At 34.4% G+C, this 20,360-nt stretch overlaps 2 protein-coding genes across 3 annotated transcripts; both read right to left on the reverse strand.

Annotated features, from left to right (window-relative positions):
• Positions 1 to 3,840: 3,840 nt before the first annotated feature.
• LOC113703925 (uncharacterized) lies at positions 3,841 to 6,096 on the reverse strand. Its single transcript, XM_027225448.2, has 2 exons — positions 5,182 to 6,096; positions 3,841 to 5,014 (listed from the first exon to the last, which is right to left on the reverse strand). The coding sequence occupies exons 1-2, from the start codon at positions 5,958 to 5,960 to the stop codon at positions 3,937 to 3,939; spliced, it is 1,857 nt and encodes a 618-aa protein (XP_027081249.2). The 5' UTR covers positions 5,961 to 6,096; the 3' UTR covers positions 3,841 to 3,936.
• A 6,119-nt stretch (positions 6,097 to 12,215) lies between these two features.
• On the reverse strand, positions 12,216 to 19,043 carry LOC113703927 (putative disease resistance protein At4g19050). 2 transcript variants are annotated; one of them, XM_072061950.1, is made up of 2 exons: positions 17,780 to 19,043; positions 12,216 to 16,610 (listed from the first exon to the last, which is right to left on the reverse strand). In XM_072061950.1, exon 2 carries the CDS (start codon positions 16,592 to 16,594, stop codon positions 12,434 to 12,436), a length of 4,161 nt encoding a protein of 1,386 aa, XP_071918051.1. In that variant the 5' UTR covers positions 16,595 to 16,610; positions 17,780 to 19,043; the 3' UTR covers positions 12,216 to 12,433. The 2 variants fall into 2 exon arrangements, with proteins under 2 accessions (XP_071918051.1, XP_071918052.1); XM_072061951.1 differs by lacking the exon at positions 17,780 to 19,043 and having other exon boundaries at positions 12,216 to 15,829; positions 16,036 to 16,211.
• Between the last annotated feature and the right edge of the window lie 1,317 nt (positions 19,044 to 20,360).

The following is a 20,360-nucleotide window of genomic DNA, read 5'->3' on the forward strand; positions in this document are numbered from 1 at the left end:
AGTAAATTTTTCGAAAGGAGAGGTCCAAAATTTCTTGTAATCTTAATTAATCAACCTAAAATTTTAGGTCGATGAAGGAAAATGGATGTATGTATTATAATTTGGTCTCAAAAGCTATTTTCAACCATTTCGACGTTTTCATGAGTATAATTTCTTGTTTGTGTTTGTTTTGATCACGATTAATTGTACGGACAAATACTTTTTTTTTTTTTTTCTGGCCAATTTGATGAATGCAATTTCTTTTTGTCAGTAAATGTGTAAAGATGTGTATTAACCATTATTGGATTGAAGTAAAATGGTAAATCGACATGGACCCAGTTCTTGAGTCAGATCAAGTGAGACTTATTATTGAGACAACCCTAAGTAAATCATATTACTTATTTAAAGCAAACTCGATTCTTATTTATTCTTTTTGTAAAACAAAGGGTAGATGCAGTAGCCCAATCTTTACTGTACAATCACGCGGAGAGGCTTAGATACAATACATATTAGATCTAAAATTTTAAAATTTGGTCATTAGATTTGAGATTTCTCGTGTCTATCTCATTGGCACTCACCTTAACATTTGGGTTTAAATCAATTCATCAGCAGATTTGAGAAAAAAGCAAGCGGTTCGGTTGAAAACTTGAATATATAATCTCGTGAGCTATGGACGTAAGCCTCTAGAAAAGACCAAGGATCGACATTACCAAATTTCCAGAAAAATAAAGATAAAGTGCCATTATTATTTTCTTCCTGAAATATTAGACTGCAAGCCTCTAAAGAAAGCAACCAAATGGCAACTTACCAGAATCTTATACAAAGCAAAATGCAAAAAATGTTGTTAGTTTTCATTTCAACAGCAAAAAAGCTAGGTATATCAAACTAAAATGCAACGAAGCTGTTTCCCCAATTACAACCTTTGTTTATCATCGACATAGCAGTATACCAAGACCAATTGCACTTAACTGCATTTCTTTTTTCGTTAAGAATATGAAGAGTCGGATCAAGGAATCTATTCAACTAAAACCACATGGTGCTTCAACTAGCTTCCTTTAAAATATTGAAAGGAAATGGAAAAAAATACAAAGAAAAAAAATGCAGGGTGTCCATCAGTATATGTGCACATAGCATGGGTTAGGAGCAAAACAAATTCACGCACAAAAATATCTTTGAATTACGTTACAACCAATATAAGTATCTATTTTTCTTTACATATTTATTCTGTTTAGAGTGAAGGAGTTTCTGTATGATATATTAGATTTTTTTTTTTTATATGTGACCTTCACTATGAAATTTAATGACTATAAAATTACTCCACTCATTAGTTCTTTTCTATGATTGTTAAAGATATATAAGTAATACAATACTGAAGCTTTAATTTGCAAAATGAATTACTAGTATATTGCAACAAATTTGCTGCTAGATCAAAATTTGACAAGCTACTTTTTAAGACGGCTTTGCTCCACTTCATTGACAGTTTTGATCTTTTTTGTATTGTCTTGCGGATAGATTCGATGCCAAAGCAAATTCAATTATTCAAGACTCGATAAGTTATTCATATAATAGTTGGGGACAAAAAGTGGCCTTTGTGAGTGGCGGACAGAAGTGGAAAAACTGGTTGCCTTTGATAAAGTGGCTTTAAATTCATCCGAAGTCTGGAGTCTTGCAGCAAATATCCACCGTCCTTTATTGCTCAATTATTTTCACATCCAACTGGACAACATTCCCCTGATTCAGCATTCTAACAACTTTTTTTTGCATCTTTTTTAGACCTTTCTCAGTATGAAGAGATTCAATTTCATTTTTCTTTTCAAGAACAGACCTTGAGACAACTTTAGAGTTGAACTGGACACATATCATGCCTTGGGGTAGCTTGTTTAGGCAAATTATTCATATTTCTGTTCTTGAGATTTGACATTTAATTTAGGATTGATCTTATATATGCCGACAGTATATAAACTATCAGTTTTGGATGCATGACAACTAATTTAAACTTAAAATTTAAAATCAAAATTTAAACTTAAAATGAAAAATCTCCAATAGTCTCTTACTCTTCCAAAATCTCCAATTTTCTGCTAAGGTAAATGATACTGCCTTTATTCCAATATTATTTCACAGCAATTTTTGTAAAGATGACAAAAATACTCCTTTCAATTTCAAGTCTAAGTTACACATTAACTAGAGAAGGATAACTTGGACATTAAATAATAAAAAAAAACTTTCACATAACAATATAAAATCTGGAAGTTGAACCTCCAGCAATGGGGGCAGCAACACTCCTCTTTGATGCATTGTTGAATTTTGAAATTTAGCTAGTAGAAATGGCAATGGAGCAATTGATAGCGGCGAAGTTGTCTTTGTTTTGGGAATTAGTTGGAATTGGGGAAGTTGTCTCTCTTTGGGAAAATTTGTATTGTTAATTTCACAATATAAGTATAGAGATTTGTTTCAATTAAGTTCAATTCTAAGCATGTAAATGCTATATCTATATTTATTTATATATAAAAAGAAAAACGAAGAAACAAAAGAAAAAAGAACAGCAATCCTTCAAAGAATAATGAAACTCTTAGAAGTTCTATACCTTGTTAATAATTGCATTCTCGTGCTTGAAATAACATTTCACTTGAATTTTTTTATCATATAAAAAGAAAAATTAATTATCTCTACCTTTCATTTTAATTGTATTTTACTAAAAAATGAGTGGTTTTGATAGGAATGGAAGATGAGGATCTGATAAATCTTTTACAATATTAAAAGATTAGGAGAGTGCAATTACCAATTATTGAGGTATTAAAACGAGATCTGTTGCATAAATTACGAAAATAATAGATTAACAAAAGACAACACCAAAAAACTATGTGATCTGCAAGTTGACTAATTACTTTATTTGAACTTCCAAGTAATTCATAAATATATTACTGCTAAAGAAAGAAAGTAGTTTTGGGCCCTTTTTCTCTTCTCCTCTTTTTCAGCTAATAAAAATATAGCTAAAGAATTTACACGTGGAGCATTTTGCCATAATGAGCTAAAAAAAAAGGTACAACTTCTAAGTCACACAGAATTGAGCAAGATGATTTAGGCCTTATTTAATAACTCGATTCAACACTTAAATTTAATGGATTCAGATCTTAATATATTGAAATGCGTTTGAAAATGAAAAATTAAACGTCTGAATTAATTGAGTAGTACTGAATTTCGTAGGCAAAATTTGCTCTTAAAAATAAGTAATAAGTTATTCACTTATCATTTAAAGTAATAAACACTCAAAATGTATCAGATTTAGAACTTAACAATTCAATAATTTAATAGATTTGGATTTCAATTATATCACACACACCATTAGATTAGATTATGATACGAAACGCAATTAGAACCACAAAAAATAAAAAAGGAGAAGCAATTAGAACATACAACTGCTGTATAAACACATTATTGGATGCTCACCTAATACGTACGTAGTCGTATAGATGAGGGGACGTGCATGCATAAAGCCATATAAACGCATTGGCCAAAAGCGTAGGGCCAACCTAATAAAAGGCAGAACCAAATCCTAAATTGGAAGTCGATGGTCCTGGATGCTCCCTCGTTCCAGTGTCCCCGAAAACGAGGGCAGGGCTTTAAATCTCATGCGTGCTTCATTATGTGGATAACTGTCAAATAATTTAATGGATATGGACACAATTGGTTGGGATTTTTTTCACTCTCTCTTCCAAGGTCCTTTCATCCATGTCCACCATCGTCTCCCCCTACCCTTATTCTGCTTCTGTATTTTTAGAAAGCGTGGTCTATGTTTTCACTCTTGTTATATTCTCGAAGCTTTATTGTAACCTCCCAAAGTCAGTCAAGGACACAAAAATGGTCCAGTAGAATGTGTATCTTATCTTCGATATATATATATATATATACATATATATTCTTGGCAAAAATTTTGCCAGTTACAAAAACACGAGAGTGTCATTCTTCATAATCAGTCAATTCCCTTTCGTAAGCACAATCTGGACAGAGATAAAATCTGCACGAATCACACTCGAAAGCCTCTTCCCAATCCAACCTCCTGTTGTTGCAGCTCCCACAAAAGGATTTGTATTTTGCTTCGGGAACATGGGTGAGAGGATGAGAATGATTATTCACATTTAGGAAGCGTCCATATTTCACACGTCCAATTTGGGGAATGCACAATGGATGCAATGAGTAGTCGCATTCACGGCAGTGATACATCCAATGATTTGGGTTGATTTCTTTTTCGCAGAGCACACAGTAGAATTCCTCAGGATGCTCGAAATACGGAGGATATATCAGGAGAAGTGGGTGCTTGTCCCATCTCTGTGTGGTCGTAGGAGGCAGCAGAGCACAGTTATAGCCCACGTAGAAATGGCAATCCTCACAAGCAAACCCAAAACCACCTCCATATGTATAGCCGCCGCAGGCCGTGCAACGTATGCGATCTGAACTTTGAAGTTGAGCCAAGAGGTGCTTCTTGTGACCATCGTGTTTGACGCTACTCGTGATCATGCTAGCACTCGCACACTTGATACAAATGCTTAGTTCACAAGGTTTGCAATTATAATAGTTAGCATTGGTCCACCGGTAACATGCCTGGCATGTAAAATGACCAACTGCACTCGGATTATGCATCAATGAGAATGGGTGCTGGGGATGCTGTGGGATGTGCAATTTAGGAGGGAGGTTAGAACAAGTTAAATGGACAACGTAACCACACTCGGCACAAGCATAGTAGTGGGGATCATCAGATGAGCAAATAGGTTCAATGCACACGTCACATACTAATAATGCTTTTGCTTCTTCCTGATCGTCACTAGTAGTACTCTCTATCTCATCTAAGTTTTGTACTTTCTCTAAAAGAACAAGCGGATGCTTCCTGTGCGATATCAAAAATATCTCTTCTGGAATATTCGATTTGACTGAGTCATTACTGTTACTGATCTCATCCTCCTTGAGAAGAAAACGGGCGATCAATTCTTGAGCTGTGTTATTGGATGGTAGTTTCACCACATTTTGAACTTGTTCTCCTCTAACAACCCACAAGACAAGAAACTCAGAGGATAGAATGCCAAAATTATTTCATCATGATTATGGTAAAAGGGCAAAAAACTAAATTTTTGGCGGCGGGAAAAAAAAAAAGCTAAAGAATCAACCATTGCGTTAACAATAGCAAGCAAGACAAAGAAAAGCTCTTACGAGATAGGATATTCAATATCTTCACGTAGCTGCTCTTCATCCTTTTGAGAGATCACAACACATGTAATGTGGACGAAGTATCTGCAAGGACCGCAATAATAGACCCAATCACGCAGACGTACCTTTTTCCAACAAACAGAGCATTGTTGTGGAAATTTGCGGTGGTCAGACGGAAGAGAATATGCCAGTTGGAGTGAGTGATTATGATCCTTGTGCTTCACTTTTGTTGGCCGCAAGGCACATTTTTTGTGGATCCAAAATTGACAAGTAGGACACAAATAGGACGAATCTTCATCAACCTTACCGCAAGCATCACACAAGAAAGAAGCAGGTTTTTCTAGTTGTATAAGACGGTGGTGATGACAATCGAGCTCAATTTCCCGCTGCTCCAAAATTTCCGGCTGATCCAAAATAGCACACGACACATCGAGATCAAATTCGCACAAGGAACAGTGGTAGGTGAAAAACTTCCAATCATCTTGGCCACACGCATCACAGATACAACTACGAGAATAATAAGGTGGCTTCCCAAGGAGGACTAAGTCATGCTGAGAATGCATCGGATGCCTAATTTGTCGAGGAAGCTCCGCACATCTTTTGTGAAGAAAGAAATGACAAGCAAAGCAACAGTACGCTGCAGGATCCAAGATTTGCTCCTGACACCCATAACAGACTACAAACTTTCGATCAATACTACCGTCGTCGTTTTCCTTCCGCAACTCACTCAGGATGAGAGGGTGTTCCTCATGACTGAAATGGTTAAGTTGTTTTTCTTCCATATGTCTAATAACTATTAGGATCTTGTGTCTGGTATGGTTATTGAAAGACTTTGAAATTAGAGGGCAAAATAAGAAGCAGAAAAGAATGATTGGTGGTGAATGTGTCCTACCACATAAAATGACAACTTTTTTATAACCAGAATACACAAGAAACATATGATTCCATACATTCTTTTTGGTTCCTTTTGGTTAATTTACGCTGCCTTTGTTTATTCTTTTCTTTAATTGCTTTTGGCATAATTTCATTCCATTGAAATCATCTCAAGTTAAATTTTAAACATAAAATTGATCATTTTACATTTACCTTGTCAAAATATTTTGTACAAAGATACCAATCGAGCTGGAAAATTTCCCAGCTTTCAGAATTACACTCTAGAATTTGGAAAGTCAACTTAAGTGCCTCAAGCACTATAGTTTGAGTTTTGATCTAAATTATGTCAAAATCACAAATTGAGTATGTGACCAAAAATGAATTTTCGGACAAAATGGTGTATTTTACAGGTGTGATGGTGTATTTATCATTTCAAAAGCGAGGAACTAATGTACAAAAGTTCAAGTTTGCACAATAGATCTTCAAACCGCACCAAAATTTTACTTTGTCCATTGAACCTTTTTTTTTTTCCCCAAAAGTATCATTTTAAAAGTAAGGAACTTAAAAAGGTTAAAAACCTGAAACCGCACCAAAATTTTACTTTGTCAATTTCACCCATTTACTTTCAAATGTTTTTTCTTTTCGGTCATTCCTTTCATTCATCATGTGTAATTAAATGTCCCCTGTACAACATTACCGTGAGTATATTTATGTATTTGAATTTCAGTGGATAAAATGACATAAAAAGAAAATTACACAAAATTCAGTAGCTGAAATAAAACTTTGAAATGATTTGGTGACAGGAAATTTTTTGAAAAAATGTGCTGGCATTGGGCAAGGAGGGATTATGCTCCAAGATGGTGTGCGAATCTAGCTCAATTGTATAATTGCTTCTGTCAAAGATGATACAAGCAAACTGACTAAATGACCAAAAAGTGCATAATTTGAAATTTAATGGATAAATTCACGGGTAAACATATTCATTGGGCGGGCAAAACAAAATTCTGAAATAACTTGGTGTCTACAAATACGATTGAATTGGTTCCTTAGTCTTCACTTAGTCCAAGTTCATATTCAAAGGCAACTTATTATTCTTTACCTAAAGGTAGCAAAATAACAATCCTGAAATAATCAATTTATGTTTGTTGGTACTTTGATTGACTTGATTACAAAAGCAAGGTATGATTCCATGCGTTCCTCTTGTCTCTTTTGGCTATTCTACATTGCCTTTATTTACTCTTTTCTCTACGGTATTCTAGCATTCTAGCCAAACTTCCTTTACTTGTTTAAATTTGTATATTCTCTTTTTGACTTTAGGTTCTTCATGTAACTTGTTGGGAAAAGAGAATATGATTGAAAAAAATTTTATTGGACGAAAAAAAAGTGAGAATTTTTTAAAACAATTAGACTTGCAAGAGTTATAGTGCAAATTGTATAGAATCTATAAGGTACCAAGAAGAAATAGTGAAAGATGATTTTTTATTGCTTGAAAAAAATAAGCTAAATGAATGTGGAGAGCGATATCTAATAAGGCAAATTTGGAGTAGTAGTGTAGTGAAAATCGTGAAATCTTCCACCGCAGGAACTAGGGCGCTTTTTAATTGAGGAATTAAAAATTAGACCAATCAAGAAAACAAGGTTCATATTATGCATTGTATTTCTTACTTGATTTTATTTGTTATGTCTTTGAAAGTTTGTGATGTTAAAAGAAATAAATCATTTGAAATGGGAAAATCGTGCTAGTTACATTTAATTACTTTTGTACTTTTTTAGTTCCCTATTCTTAAGATCAAGCATTTTGGTTCCTCATGTTTGACATTTTTTTGTGGCATATTTTTCATCTCTCAATTTTAAAATAAAAAATTTGATCTGTCACATATCCACAGTGCACCATTTTTGCTTTGAAACTAATTATTAATCACATGTTTTCACTTGAAATGACTAAAAGAAATGTGTCAACATATTGAGATTATATGTATAAAATTGGAAAATAGTCACAAAATTTACTAGTTTTGCAATTTAAAGATAAAACTATTCCTTAGTTTGTGTGCTTCAGATTTAGATAAAAAAAATAATAGTACTCAAAAAATCAAAAATAATTTACAATGTTCCTAAATTTCAACCAAAATATTTTAACAATGAGGGAAAAATATTTTATTATGTTGATAGTATACAAAATAATATTTTGTATGTTGAAATCTCCTCAAGTCAAAATTTGGATGTGAGACTGAGCATTTTACTTTTATCTAGTTCAAATATCTTGCAAAGAAAAAAACAATCAAGCGTGAAAATTTCCTAGCTTTTAGAATTACACTCAAGAATTTGAAAAATGAACATCGGTACTTCAAGTGCTACTTGTTGAGCTTTGATTCAAATTACGTCAAACATTTTAGAATTGTTATCAAAACTGGATTTTGGGACAAAATGCTGGATTTTGGACATATGATGGACCAAATTATTATTTTAAGAGTAAGAGACGTAAAAAGGTACAAAACAAAGTGAAAAACGTAGGGACCAAAACGTATCATTTCAAAAGCAAGAAAATAAAGTACAAAGTTCACGTATGTGCTTGAGGTCCGCAAAGTGTTTATAAATTTTAGGACAAATTATATTTTACCCCCTATGATTTAGTACTTTTTTACATAACCCCTCCATAGTTTCAAAAGTTATACATAACCCACTTATGGTTTGAATTAAAGTGTTAAAATAACGGAAATAGTCATTCCTAACAGAACTTTTGAAAATATCAAAATTACCCTTATAAATACATGACACACTAACCCCGCATGGTTTTTATATTTTACTATATAATCCCCTTATGGTTTAATGTTTTACCATATAACCCCTTATGGTTTTCAAAATATATACATAATCCCCCTTGGTTAATAAATAATTTTCAACTTTACATAAGGGTAGTTTTGACATTTTAGATGACTCCGTTACGAATGATCATTTTCGTCACTTTGACACTTTAACCCAAACCATAAGAAGGTTATATATAGTTTTTGAAATCATAAGGGGAATTGTGTAAAAAAATACTAAACCACAGGGGGGTAAATTAGAGTTTGCCCTAAATTTTACGTTGTCCATTGAATTTTTTTTTTTTTGTTGAAGATGTCAATTTCTTCCATTGACTTGTAACTAATGTTCTTTGTATTGGTCATTCTCTTCATTTATGCTACCTAACTACATGTCACACGTATACCATCATCCAAGGACAAATTTTCCATTTTCTAGAAATCATGGAATATATTTAGAAGTTCAGCGGATGAAATGACACAAAAACAAAAAGACATAAGGTCCAATTGGTAAAATAAAACTTTGAAATGATGGTGTGATATGGATTTTTTTGGGAAATAGACCGGCTTTGGGCAAGAAAGGATTATGCTCCTAAGTGATGGTGTGCATCTCATTAGTATTTACTCCTGTTAAAGATGATATAGGCTAACTGACAAGCTGACCAAATTAATAGTGCATGTTTTGAAACTTAATGGATGAATCGACACAAACAAGTTCAATGGATAAAACAAAATTTTGAAATAATTGGAGACTACGAATACAATTAGTTTCGCTTTCTCAGCCATCATTTTTTCAAGATTCATATGCAAAGGTAGTTTGTTATTCTTTACTTGAAGGTAGCAAAATGACGATTTTGAAATAACCAATTTATGTTTGATGCTACCTTCTTTCCTATGGTACCAAGCAACATATGATTTCATTTGTTCTTTTGTCTCTCTTGCCTGATTTGCATTGCCTTTGTCTAATCTTTTTCTCTATGGTATTCCAAGCATACTATTAGTGCAATTTAAAGACAAAATTATGGGTGAAACTACCTTAGCTTGCATGCTATCGATTTAGAAAAATTAACTATAAAATCTAAAACAATTTATAATGCTCCTAAATTTCACCCAAAGTATGTTAACAGAAGAAATTTTTTTTAATGTTAACGAGAAAAAAATCTTTTGTAAGCTGAGACCACCTCAAGTCAAATGTTAAACATAAAGCTTAGCATTTCACTTCTACCTAGTTAAAATATTCTCTAAAAATTTTCTATTCGAACTCAAATTTTTTTGACATTTAAGAATTACATACCAGAATTTTGATAGTCAGGTACCTCAACTACTAGGTAGTTTTTGTGCTTTGATTCAAATTATGTCAAAATTACAGTTTCATGGACGTCACTAAAAATTAGTTTTGGGTAAAATGATGTATTTTAAACATGTGAGTGTGATGGACCAAACCCATGTTTTATAAGAGATTTAAATGGGGACAAAATCTTAAATATAGGGACCAAAATACATCATCTCAATTGTGAGGGAGTAAAGTACAAAGTTCAAGTTAGTTAAAAAGATTGGCAAACTTTTCTAAAATATTTATTTTGTGCACTGCACTGTTCTTTTTCTTTTTTTCTTTTTTTTTTAATGAAATGTCAATTTCACTCATTGACCTTTATATGTTTTTTGTATTAATGCTCATTCCCTACATCCATCTTATCTAACTAAATATCACATGTATACCATTATGCATGGAAAATTTTGACAATTTTCAAATTCCCTAGAGCACGTTTAGATGTTCAGTGGTGAAATGACATAAAAGGAGATCAGTCAGAGGAAATAAACTTGGAGGAATTCTTTGAGAAATGAGCTGGCTTGGGCTAGGAGGGATTGTGCTTCTAGATGGCGGTAGATATCTCATTTGTAATTATGCCTATTGAAGATGACACGGACAAACTATCAAAATGACAAACTAGTGCACATTTTGAAATTGAATGGATGGATCGAATCATACACAAGTTCATTGGACAAACAAAATTTTGACATAATTTGAAGATTACAAATTCAATTGATTTGGCTTTCCTAGTTTTTTCGTCATCTACATTCATACGCAAAGATAGCTTGTTATTCTTTACTTAAAATTAAAGGTAGCAAAATTACAACTTTAGAATAACCAATTTATGCTTGGTACTGCTTTCTTTAACCAAAGTACACAAGCAACATATGATTCCAGGCATTCTTTTTGCCTCTTTAAGCTAATTTAGGTTGCCTTTATTTATTCTTTTCTTTGTCTTATTCCAACCAAATTTCCTTTGCTTGTTTATATTTGTTTATTCTTTCTTTACTCTAGTTTCTTTGTATGACTTGCTAGAAAAAAAAAAAAGAATATGATTGGAGACATTTCTATTGGATGAGAAAAAAGTAAGAATTTTAGCCAATAATTAGCCTAGCAAGAGTTATTGCACTAATAGTACAAAATCTACAGGGTACCAAGAAGTGGTGAAAGACAATTTTTTAACCGTTTGCATAAATAAAGATAAATAAATCAGGAATGATCTAATAAAGACAAATTTGTAATTGTTTGGAATTTGAAATCTATTGTGTTACTCGAATGTAAGGTGTTTGGACCCTTCACCCCATTGGTTTAAGCTTAATACCGATGGCAGTTCTAGAGGGAATTCGAGAATTAGAAGTGGAGGAAATATGTTAAGGAATCCGGATGGAATTTTGTTAGCTTTTTCTACCAGGTTGGGTTACCTGTCAAGTTTACAAGTTGAATTCCAAGCTTTGATTCACGGTCTGCAAGTTTGTTTTCAAATGTGAATCTCAAAGATTGAAATTGAGCTGGATTCCAATGTTCTAATGCTAATGATCTCCGATAAGTGTGGATTTGCATGGTACTTGATCAAAGTTTTGCTATTTTCTTAGAGAAGGGAATTCTGCACCAGATTTAATGGCAAGTTGGTCATATGGGTGTTGTAGTGCTGTAGTGATTTAACCTCTATCTAACGGAAGAAATCAAATTTTACCAGTCAAAAGACAAGGCTCATATCGAGTATTTTATTTCTTACTTGATTTTATTAGTTATGTAAATTGAAAGTTTGTGATGTTAAAAGAAATAAAGCATTTGAAATTAGAAAATCATGCAAGTTACATTTAATTCGTTTTACACCTTCTTAGTTTTTTGTTCTTCAGCTTTTCAAATAATAAGTTTGATCTCTCACATATTTAAAATGTACCATTTTCATTTCGAAACTTATTTTCTGTCGCATTTTCACTTGAAACAGCGAAAAGAAACGTGCCAGCATATTTTGATTATATGCGTAAAATAACAATATAGTCAAAAAATTACTGTTAATGCAATTTAAAGATTAAATTATTATAGTGAAAAGCACTCAAAAACTCTAAAATAATTTACAATGCTCCAAAATTTCACCAAAAATGTGTTAATAGCAAACAAAGAAATCTAGTTTGGGACAATTCCTGCCCATGTTAATAGCAAACAAAGCAATCTGGTTTGGAACAGCTTGTTCCATGTTAAGAATACATTCCTCTACCATTCACAGTGCAGCTAACAAATCCTGCGATGTGGTTAAAGAGCTGGCCAATCATGACACCGGGAGAGCTAGTTTGGGACAGTCCCTGATAATGTACTTCTGCAGAGGTGGCAATCTGGCTCCAATGCTGACCAGCTTTGGTAAACCCCAAAGATGAACCGTATGTAAGCTTTGCAGTATGAAATTTTCAGATGTCATGCCAACAAATATAGCTTCCAAGTTGTCACAGAATCTGACCTTGAGGACCTCCAGGTTTTCTGGCATATAACTAACATGTAAAAGCACAGAACAATCTCCAATTTTCAAAGATCTCAACAAGGGTGATTCAATCCCAATTCTTGTCAGCTTTGGTAATCCCCACAGGTGAACTTCAGCTAGATGAGGCAATTTGCAGTTGTCTGGTGTCAATCCTTCAAGCAAATTGCCCAACTCACTACAATTTCTGACTTTAAGGACCTCAAGTTTTTCTGGTACATGAAGTGAAGATAGCATGTGTCCAAGCATCGGACACTCGCCTACTTCTAAACTTTGTAGAGACGGCATTATGCACCCAATGCTTTTCAGTTTTGGTAGTTCCCACAAACGCAATGTTCGTAAGTTTGGCAATTTATGCTCTTCTACATCATCTCCAAACAAAGCCACCAAATTCTCACAAAATCTGACATGAAGAATTTCAAGCATCTGCAGCAGGTGGGATGAAAAGAAAACACTCGACAGCTTTGGGCAACAATCTAGATACAAGCACTTCAGATTCTGAAAGCTCCCCAACCGCAGGTTTTCACTGTACATGCTCCTTAAACTCGATGCATTTGAAATCCATAAAATCTCAAGTTCTATCCCCCGTTCGCTACTGTCTACTAAGTCATTCGTCTCTATAACGAACTCCATATTTTCACATCCCTCAATCCAACAACCTTTCAACGTCTTGATGTTGCCAGCACCTAAATCAGAAAATGATTTGAAAAACAAACTATCAAACAAGAATATATACTCAGCATTATGAAGTACAGCCTCAATGCCCTCGGAAAAAGCACTCAGATGATGAATCTCCACTAACTGCCCTTGAGATTTAGAGCAATGCCTAGTTAATAGATAGACATCTCTAAAAACCAATTCATCCTTGTGGAAGAGCATGTCCCCTGCACCATTTGCCACTTCAGAAGGATGAACAAAGAGATGGAAATGATTTGAGGTTGAGTCCAATACAGAAGGATTGCTGTCCAGAAATTCAAGAAATAGTGAACCGTTATAAGAAAGTAAAGATCTGCTAGTGTTTGGTACCGTTCGATCCACAATGGAGAAGGACCAAAGTGATGCACTAGGCTTTTGCGTCCAGCTAGTTACCTCATTAGTGTCAGCTGCTTGGATGTCTTCCTTCATACTGGGTAAAGCAAGATGTTGCAGCTGTGTCAATCTTGGGATTCCACAAGGGAGATTTTCAACTCCAGACATGCCAAGCAGCTTGTGGTTTTTAAAGTTTTCCAATTTTGAACAGTCTCTGAGCAACAGTTTATGCAGGTTACTCAAACTTCCTACAAACGGCAGTTGCCTCAGTGCTGTTTGAGAAAGATCAAGAGTCTTAAGGTTGTGAAGTACTTCCAAGAGAGGGAGAACCTCTAATTGTCCACAGCCCCTCAAAAACAGATGCTTAAGGCTTTTGAGATTCGTTAAGGCCGGTAGCTCTTTAAGCAAGGTCTCGGAGAGGTTTAGAACCTGAAGTTTGCTCATGTGCTCTATGAAATCAGCTCCGGTAAATGATTTAACACCACTCAAATTTAGCTCCTCAAGATTTGAGAGGGAGTTGAGTTCTGGTAAGTGTACAATCTTTGTTTGAGAGAGGACAAGCCGACGAAGGCGAGGTAGATGCTCAAAAGATTTATCTTCTATCATTGTCATTGCCTTACAGTCAGATAGATCAAGCTCTTCCAGTTTGCTTGAAGCCAACCTTGGCAACTTCTCCAGATTCAGACAACATGAAAGTAACAGCTGACGGAGGTTGTGGAGAGTAGAAAGGGATGGTAGATCTTTGACTTTTGTTCCTGACAGGTTGAGAACTCGGAGATTTTCTAAACATTCAAAGAACTTTCCTTCAATTTTTACAAGATTACTGGCACCTGAAAAATCAAGTATCTCTAGTTCTTCGGAAGATTCAACACAATTCATGTATTTTATCTCAGAGCAATTTTTCAAATAGAACTCACGAGGTTTACCGATGTTAAAAGGTAATGAAGGAATAGCAGTTCCAGATAAATCAAGGATCTTCAGACTTGTATTATTTTGAAATGACTTGTCCTGGAACTCCACTATGGTTGACCATGAAAGATCAAGAACTTGCAGATTAGTTAGAGACCGAATGCTGGGCACTCTATCCATGTTGCTACAACCGCTAACTGATAGATGAGTAAGCTCTCCAGTTTCATGAAAAATAGGCAAAGATTTGATCTTGGAGTTTGAAAGATTTAATGTTTGAAGTTTCGGCAATGATTTCAAGTTCTTTTCTGGAAAAGTTGGCAAGGAGGCAGCACCAGAAAGATCAATAACCATAAGGTTTTGACACTCTTTCAGGCTCTGCAACTTTGTTAAATGAGAAAACCTTTTTAGAATGAGCCAGCTGAGTTCTGTAAGGTGATAAAAAGAATCAGGCATGACTTCAATCTGAAAGTCGGAGAAGTGGAGGCTACGAAGTTTCTTCAGGTGCTGAAAAAAGTTTTTTGGCATACTTTTCACCAAGCCAGAACCAGATACTTCAAGGACAGTTAATGTCATTAGTTCTCGAATGTCATCGATCTTTTCTAAGAAATCACAGTCCCTGAGCACAAGAACATTCAGTTTTTTGAAGTTGTTGAAAGAATGAGGTAAGGATACAATTTCGAGACTGAAAAGACCTAGAATTTGCAGCTCCCGATTGCTGAGTAAGAGATTATTTGGGTTTTCCCTGCTGAGACAGTTGCCATCTAGTAAAAGTGTTAATGATTGCTGCACTCTTTTATAACTGCCAAGTGTTCTGATCATACCATCCACCTTTGTGAGTTTTCCAATACCCTGCCAATCATTACTTTTAACAAGCACATTAGCCAACCCCAGATTAGCTGTTCCTCCATAACCACGACGATGACGATAAGAAACATCTCCAGTTACTCTCACCATGTGGACGAAATCATCATTCACTTCTTTCAACATTTGACAGTCCATGAGGTGCATCAAAATGCGGTGCCCCTCCTTATAAGCCTCCTCAAGACTATTAACAGGACCAAGATATCCTTCCAGTATCCAGTATGATATCAACTCACTGTAGTGAACAGATACATTATCACGGAAAAAATGGCTGCCCTGCCAAGAAAAGTCAACTAAAATACCATCTGACACCTTTTCATATCCACTTAAGAGCAGCTGGGTGCAGTTGTAGTTATCACCATACCATGCTTCTTCCAAAGTGTGTTCCAGACCCTGCAGTTCAGAAACTTGTTGATGGTAACTTAATAGTTTTGCTAGCAAGGATACTTCACCAGGTGCAAGATCTGTTTTTCTATTGATGAACTTTGCAACTACACTTTCTACACATGGAATTTCAAAAAGTTTTGCCATAGCTCCTTGCTTTAACAACAAAATTGACATTTCTGGAGTTAGAGGCATCATTTCAACCACTTCCTTACCTCCCTGGGTTTGGTGCCTTCCATCTTCATTTCTAGAAGTTATCAACACCTTAAGTTTTTGCTGTCCATCTCCATCAGCAGCTGTTGTTGAATGGTTCTGGGAATTCTGCTGGATATAGTGAAGGACTTGTTCTAAGCCGCCATCCCCTTCCCTCATTTTGTTTCCTTCATCATCCAAAATTACAAGAACCCCCTGAAGAACATTATCAGTTGAAAGTCTTGCACGTACCTTTTCTTTCAAGCTCTCCAAGGTTTCCTCCTTACCAACATTATTCTCTACCTCCTGGATATCATAGTTTTCCAGCTCCACAGAAGTGGAAAGTAGAGATAACTGATGAGCAATATGCTCATAAAGAGACGTCTCATCATGCCTAATACTCAGAGAAATCCAAAGTGTAATGTCAATTACTTTCTTTTTGACTGCCAGCAGACCAACTTTTCTTGCCATCCATGTTTTCCCACTTCCTGATTTCCCAGAAAGAACAATTGTTGACACATGTTTTTCCTTGAGAAGTTCAAGAATTCTTTCTGCCTGCAGTTCCACACTATTCTGGTCCATTGCCGCTGCAAGACCCCTGTTTGGTGGTATAAATGATTACTCATTTTAGAAAGAAAGAAAGTAATTGTAATACTATAGCATGAATTTGAAATCTGCTCAGGAATGCAACAATAATATTATCACCATCAGATCAAGTGCCTGACCAATTCATACATACCCATAATATTTGTCCACCCAATACTTTGTAACATGCTAACATTTATGTGCACATTAACATAAAGTACATACCTATTAGCTCATGAGTGTGTGTACATGAACAAAAATCAAATGCCAAGTTTTTATTTCCCCCCTTTATTTATCTGCACATGCACCTATTGGTTATCCATCGATCAGGTATAGATATTCCCCAGTTCCTTATAAAAGTCATGGATCATGCCCCTAATCAACTTCTTAAACAGAGGAAGATTATATTGTAAAAGATAAAACTACTGATGACAAAGCAAAGCAATGAATACTTTTCCACTAGCTCATGGATTCCGGATACAATTGTTAGCATAGCTCAAGCAAGTGACTTCAAGGCTCTAGGGAAAGTGGTGCAGGAGATACGAATAAGTACCACAACAAAAACTAAACTAATTCTTGTTTCAAATGACCACTATTGCCTATGTTTTAATAATGCATTAATTTAAGATTAAAGAAAGGTTACATGATTAATGGCCATCTTTTCCAACATTAGTAATCCAATAAACTAATCCAGACCACTCTCCCTCCAATAAAAACTTTCAGATAGTCAAAACAGAGAAGTTCCAATTAAATATCCTTATTCAAATCTTTACTGATGCTCATAAGTAGGATCTTTGATTTTTTTTTTTTAGCCAAATTATCCTCCTATATAACAGCATTCTCGGCTACAGGGCTAAAAGGCACTAAATTTCATTATCCAAACTGAATCGTAACTTCCTGTAATTGAAGTTACAGCTTTAGCGATCAGATTTTACATACAATTATTTCTGACCAAAATTTATGTATTTCATGCATGTTGACGAGATCCCTTTTGTATTAGTGATGATTTCTTCTTGTTTTGAAACGTATATTCAACAATTAACCGCATAATTTTGCTACACAAAATATACTACAATACTCTAAACTTCGGCAAAAGGGCACGCATACAACAGCTTAGTTGAACGATTTTAGCTGACATGAAAGTGAAATAACAAAGAAAGATCAAGAAAATTAAATACAAACCTGGGAATCTCTGTCTTCAGTTTCCAATTACCTGCTGCTTGTTGCTCTGTGCTTGGTAGAATGATTTAGAGACTAAAAGAGTGCTTCTACGAAGAAAAAGTTTTGTTTTTTTTTTTTTTTGGGTTTGGGCGCGGAATATTCCAATATAATCAGATTTAACTAAATGCCTCATTGCTACAGCTGTTACTTTAATAAAGGAAAAGAGCGGAGAAGGAAAAAAGGACTTGACAGTGCAGACCATACCATCCCCAAGGGACACCAAGCGCCTTTAACTTCAAGAAAGGAAGATTATGAATTTGGGGCATAGTATAATTCCTCAGCTGAAGCTAACTTAGGGCAAGGAATATTCTAATATAATCAGATTTAACTAAATTCCTTAGTAGACAAGAATGTGATTGCTAGAGTTGTCACTTTAATAAAGGAAAAGAGCAGAAAAAGGAAAAAATGACTTGACGATGCAAAGCATATGATCCCCAAGGACCCTCAACTACGAGTGTAAATTAATCAAACTACTTGACTTAAGTTTATGAGTAGGTCAGTCAAAGGTTTTACTTGAACTCGGTGTCGATCGAGTTCGAGTTGAGTTTGAACTACTTCATAATAAGTTTGTTTGGATACCTCAATTATTTCAAATAATATTTCGCTTGCATCATAAACACATTTTCCAACCCATCTTTTTATATTTCTAACCACCTTTTTATCTCACATATATCACATCACAAAAAGTGTTATAGTAATTATTTCAAATAATACACTGTCCAAACACTCCCATGTAATCAAGTTGAGTTTGAGTAAAAAAAAGTCAAAACTCAAATACTTATCAAGCCAAATAGTATATTTATAATATAGTTTATAATTATTTATTATAAAAACTATAAAATTTACTAGAAAATAAAATTTAAAAACTCGATTAGACTCGATCAAACTCGAGCAAACCAAACTTAAACTTAAACTTAATTTTAAATATTTTTACTTGAGTGAAATGTACTACTCGAATTTAACTCGACTCACTAGCAACTCTCCCATCACCCCCTTTGAATTCAAGAAAGGAAGATTATGACTTTGGGACATACTCCTCACCTGAAGCTAACTTTGGATCCTCTGTCCGCTCTTCTTCTTTTTGAAATGGGCCATTGATCAACAGCTTTGGCAGTTGGAGGCTTGGAGCTAATGGTTAGAAGAGTTTTGGGAAAATTTTGGATGTAACCGTATCAATAATGCAAAACAGTGAAAGTTTTGGGAAGAGTTTTTATGTAAATGCGAAATTGAAAACAATTTATACTAATAAAAGAACATCTGATACTTTGTGAAATGCCTTAATTATCTATTGTCTGGTCACTCAATGATAGAACCCATTAATGCCACGTCAGCTAAGATGAAATGTTACGTGTCACTTTTACATAAGGAAATGAGACCAACCTATTGACATGGCATCTGACGTGGAATGACATGTGGTAGTATGGGAGACCACCGATTACATTGCAGTCATGATTTTAAGACAAAATTCTTCACATGAGTTTTAAACCATGACCTTTGTTTAAAAGAATGTGAGCAAAACTAAATTAAGTCAAAAAATAATAACGGGATTGAGTGAAATCTAATTTTCCTTTTCCTAATTCATTAAATTTAAAATTTTAAAATTTACACAAAGGAAAGTTTTTTTTTTTTTTTTTTTTACCGTCTCATTTCTTGTCATACTCAACTGTCAAGTACAAGATTCAAACTTTGAATATAATAGTGAAAAAGACTTTAAGCACCCTTTTCTTACCATTGTACTAACCTCAATAGTTTAACATTAAGGATTATTTTCTTTTTCTACTTTAAAGAATGCAAAGATTTCTTAACAAGAGCAAGTTGACACAAGTGATACATGTACAAAACAAGAAATTCAAATTTGAAGACATTATCTATCACCCATCTAATTATATGTATAAAAAGAAATATTTACACTGTTAGTGCAAGCAAAACTAGTCATAAACTAATAGTTTGATTCATAGATATTAAAAGAATAAGTTACACAACAAATTGTTGTCGAGCTTTGATTCTACTACTATGTTAGCCATGACTTCTGTTTTCTTATTTAATTTTCCAATAAGAGAGAGGGATGAGATTTAAAAAATAGGGAAGGAAAAAGTAGGATTTAAATTCAAAACTTTTCAGATCTGATGGCGTTAAAACCCAAGATGCAATTCAATTGGTTGAGGAGGGAGGAGCAGAGGGAGAGTGAGGAAATGAAAAAGAGGGAAAGGTGAGATGGCAGCGGCGGCGTGCAATTGAGGTGGGAGGGTGGTGGCAGAGGAGGGAGATAGGCGGGTATTTTTGGGTATTTTGGAATGTCTATTTTAAAATTTTTTGTGATTTTTAGAGATTAAATTGTTAAAAAATTTGCACAATAAAAACACCCCAAAAAACTGGGGTGTCGAATGGAGCCAATATTTATTCTTGGTCATTGTTTTGGACATCTTTTAAAACATTTTATATTGCTTTTTCTATTGCACAATGTACTATAACCATGTGTATACTTCATAGTTCATTAATGATTAATTGATAACTGAATTGGGGGACTACTGTCACTTTAAAA

Source organism: Coffea arabica, chromosome 8e (assembly GCF_036785885.1).
Source record: "Coffea arabica cultivar ET-39 chromosome 8e, Coffea Arabica ET-39 HiFi, whole genome shotgun sequence".
Lineage (NCBI taxonomy): Eukaryota > Viridiplantae > Streptophyta > Magnoliopsida > Gentianales > Rubiaceae > Coffea > Coffea arabica.